Here is a 4,459-nt window from a genome sequence, read left to right as displayed (position 1 = left end):
TCATTAAAATAAAAAAATGAAGGTGAAATATTAAGCAAAATGCATAAACTATTTAATGAACAAAAAACATTTTATGTTTATTCTTACTGTTGTTATTTATAGTTATTTTATGGTGTTAAACTATTTTTACTCCCCTCAATGAAGGTTTAAATAATTCATCTTATGGTTTTTTTTTTAATTTTTAATGTTTATTTATTTATTTTTGAAAGAGAAACAGAGCATGAGAGGAGGAGGAGCAGAGAAAAGGAGAAACAGAATTCAAAGCAGGTTCCAGGCAATGACGCCCCTCACTTTATGCTTCTTAAAGTGACTATAGAAATAAAATATTTAATGAAATTCCCCTTTGATCAAAGTATGGCCTGGGCGCCTGGGTGGGTCAGTCGGTTGAGCCTCCGACTTCGGCTCAGGTCATGATCTCACAGTTTGTTAGTTCGAGCCCCGCATTGGGCTCTGTGCTGACAGCTCAGAGCCTGGAGCCTGTTTTGGATTCTGTATCTCCCTCTCTCTCTGCTCCTCCCCTACTCAGGCTCTGGCTCTGTCTCTCTCTCTCTCTCAAAACAACAACAACAACAACAACAAAGTATGGCCATGTGTAGAGGAACAAACAAGGTTTCAAATACAAAAAAATTTTGACCTCAATTAGAAAAGTTGAACCATGACATTCAGGTTTCAGAAAAAATTCCTCAACTAGCCCTTCTAACATCTGTAGGTGCCGTTACAAAAATACTGCAGAAGCCTGTAAAACTGGATCTTTCCAGTATCTCTGATATTATTTTAACTTTATTATTCCCCTTTCTCATTTATGTGAGATAGAGAATACAATTTTGATTAAAATGTCATCAAAAAAGTTCCGAAAGGCAGGTTAAAATTAAGCAAAATAACAAAGCGAAAAAAACCCTAATTTCTAAACTTCATATTTTAAACTATTGTATTAAATTACATTTCTTATTTTGTGGTTAGTTCTTTGCAGAAGACATAAATATAAATTTTAAAATATAGAGTTGTATTAATAAATATATATTTATAAGTATTTTCTTTGCGAAAACAACAACCTCCCTAAAGATGCCAAATTTCTTGGGGTGCCTGGGTGGCGCAGTCGGTTAAGCGTCCAACTTCAGCCAGGTCACGATCTCGCGGTCCGGGAGTTCAAGTACCGCATCAGGCTCTGGGCTGATGGCTCAGAGCCTGGAGCCTGTTTCCGATTCTGTGTCTCCCTCTCTCTCTGCCCCTCCCCCGTTCATGCTCTGTCTCTCTCTGTCCCAAAGATAAATAAAAAAAAACGTTGAAAAAAAAATTTAAAAACATGCCAAATTTCTTGGCTGCAGATGTGTATATATATATGTGTGTGTGTATGTACATATGCATATATATATTTCTTGGCTTATAGGTATATAATGATTTACCGGTACAAGTTTAGAAATATACACTGAAAAAAACACTAGAACCCTATGTTCTGTAACCTATTTTTTATCCTTGCTCTTTAGGCAAAAAGTACTTACTAGGGAAGAATGTAGCAGATTTTCAAGACATGATAACACCAATGGAATTGAAATATATTATGATGCATAATCAAAACAAATAAACATATAAACTTTTAATCCAAGCCCAATGGATATTGAGGAAGAGATGTTTTACAAAAGTATCAATTTTAATGAAAATAATCTTTGAAAATGGAATAAAAGCAGTTTTCCAGAAAAACATAGCAAGTAAACCAAATGTAATTTTATTTAAAAATTTCCAAATAATCTTATTAACATCATATTCTGTATATTATGTTTTTTCCCCAGTATGAAAATTGATAGTTCACAAAGAAAGATGCACATATGGGCCGTGAGTTAATACGAAAATCCTCAGGAACATTAATAATTAGGAAAATGTAAATTGAAACCAAAATGAGTTAGTCTATCCATGCTAGAATAGCGAAAATGAAAATGGTTGACAGTACCCACAATTGGTACCAATTGGAGAAAGTGGCATTCTTGTGATTTGCGGCTGAGCATGTAAAATTGAGCAAACATTTTGTTGCATTTCATACTAAAATTTTAGTCATGCATCTACCAAGTGAAATAAACACATGTGATCACAAAAAGGAAGTTAAAGTTATTTTAATCAAAATAGTTCCAGATTCAAAATAGCTCACATATCCATCAAACTAGTAGATAAACAAAGAGCAGTAGATTCAGAGATGGGCATATTATTTAGGAACAACAACAAAAATAAAGAATAAAAAACTGCTGATAGATGTAAAAGTGTGGTAGAATCTTTAAAAACATATTAAATCAATAAAAATAAAAATAACCAAGTTATTAAAAAATACCTATTTTATGTTTTCATTGAAGCAAAATTCTAGAACAGACCAAATTATAGGACAGAGATACAAGTGTGACTAATTTTTGTATCTGGGTTGAGTGATTTTACTGGAAAAGTGCATGAAAAAAAATTCTGATCTGGTCAGAATTGCCTTTTACTAGTGGGCTAAATCCAAGTTGTTGACACTGGGTGAATAGCAAGCTTCAGATGTGAGCATTCTAGTGTTTGTAAGTTATACCACAATTAAAAACAAATTAACAACTAATGTTGAAAATTGACTACTTGGCTCATTCTTTGAACAAATATTTATTGTGTGGTGTGATGTAAAAGCGTTTTGATGATTTTGATTAACAGACTTTTAACAATCCACAATTTGATGTATTCATGAGAGCATAGTAAAAGATCCAAACTATGGAGGCCTGTTAGAATTTCAAAGTAAACTAGTAATGGATATAGATATAATACATATATACCTTTTCTCTAGAAAATCCTACACAGTCACTTTATACAGACTTTAAATTTAGAGCAAATCTATGTCATCTTAACCCTGACTTAAGGCAGAACACTGACCCATACACTTTCTCAAGGCACCCTTGACTTCACTGTTTCTCAGACTGTAGATGAGGGGATTGAGTACAGGGGTGAAGATAGTATAGAACACTGACACTACTTTATCATGGTGAGCTGACCTGTAGGATTTGGGTTGCATATAGGTAAAAATTGCAGCTCCATAAAAGAGTCCCACCACAGAAAGATGTGAGGAGCAGGTGGCAAAAGGCTTTTTGCGGGCTTCTCTAGAATGCATCTGGAGAACTGCAGCAAGGATGAGACTATAGGAAATCAGAATGAGAGAAAATGGGACCAGGAGCATTAACACACAGCATACGTACATCACATACTCAAAGACAAACGTGTCGGCACAAGCTAAACCCACCAGAGTAGGGGCCTCACAGAAGAAATGATTGATCTCATGTGCATCGCAAAATGGAAAACTCAGGGTAGCAGCAGCCTGCATGAGCCCATCAGCTGCCCCCAGGACCCAAGACCCCACAGTCATTTTCAGGCATAATTGCCAGCTCATGAGGGCTGGGTATCGCAGTGGGTGACAAACAGCCACATACCGGTCATAAGACATGGCTGCTAAGAGGAAACACTCACCCCCTCCTAAAGTTAGAAGGAAGAATATCTGCAACCCGCACTCAGCAGGGGAGATGGACATCTTTCCAGTCAAGTAGTTAGTAGACATTTTGGGCACAATGGTAGAGACCAGCATCATGTCCATGAGGGAGAGTTGGCTCAGTAGGAAGTACATGGGTGTGTGGAGCCGGGCATCTTGGTGAATCAGGAGAATCATGAGGGCATTTCCCACTAGGGAGGCGAAGGCAATTGTGAGAACCATTGCAAAGAGAAATAGATGGGCTCCTGTGTGGTTAAAGAGTCCTAGGAGAATGAAATCAGAGGTGGTGTTCCCATTTTTCATGATTTTCAAACTGGAAATGAAGAAATAGATGACAGTTTTCATCATTTGCAGTGCTCCATTTGAATTACAATCTGAAAATGATAAAACTTATTTCAAATATTTTATTTGCCATTTTCAAAATATTTTAACGTGGACATAAAGTTAATTTCAACTTTTTCCACCTTTTCTTTCTTTAAAAGTTTCAAAATAAGTACCCTTTATTAATTGGCATAATGAATTAATTAATTCATTAATTAATTGACATAATGAAATTTTTTTGGTAAATTACAATAATATGAAGTGTGTCTTTGCAACGTTTATTTATTTTTGGGACAGAGAGAGACAGAGCATGAACAGGGGAGGGGCAGAGAGAGAGGGAGACACAGAATCAGAAACAGGCTCCAGGCTCTGAGCCATCAGCCCAGAGCCTGACGCGGGGCTCGAACTCCCGGACCGCGAGATCGTGACCTGGCTGAAGTTGGACGCTTAACCGACTGCGCCACCCAGGCGCCCCATGAAGTGTGTCTTTGTACCACAGGCAGCAACATATGTGAGCAGGAGGATATTTTTTATATAATTTGTAATTTATGTTTGTGTTTTGCCTTATATCATGCATAGTCAATATTCTTAGGAGCTGAGTTAAATCAGTTTGTTTTAAATATATAAAATCAAGGTCCTTGATATAAGAGT

General features: G+C 36.4%; 1 protein-coding gene across 1 annotated transcript; it reads right to left on the bottom strand.

The window, feature by feature from the left end:
• Window positions 1-2,190: 2,190 nt before the first annotated feature.
• Window positions 2,191-3,855, bottom strand: LOC122469864 (olfactory receptor 2T8-like). The gene has a single exon (XM_043557163.1). The coding sequence runs from the start codon at window positions 3,833-3,835 to the stop codon at window positions 2,852-2,854; it is 984 nt and encodes a 327-aa protein (XP_043413098.1). The 5' UTR covers window positions 3,836-3,855; the 3' UTR covers window positions 2,191-2,851.
• Window positions 3,856-4,459: the final 604 nt, after the last annotated feature.

The sequence above is a fragment of the Prionailurus bengalensis genome, chromosome A1 (genome assembly GCF_016509475.1).
Source record: "Prionailurus bengalensis isolate Pbe53 chromosome A1, Fcat_Pben_1.1_paternal_pri, whole genome shotgun sequence".
Classification (NCBI taxonomy): domain Eukaryota; kingdom Metazoa; phylum Chordata; class Mammalia; order Carnivora; family Felidae; genus Prionailurus; species Prionailurus bengalensis.
Note: the sequence above shows the minus strand (reverse complement) of the source record. Positions and strands in the feature narration are given on the sequence as shown.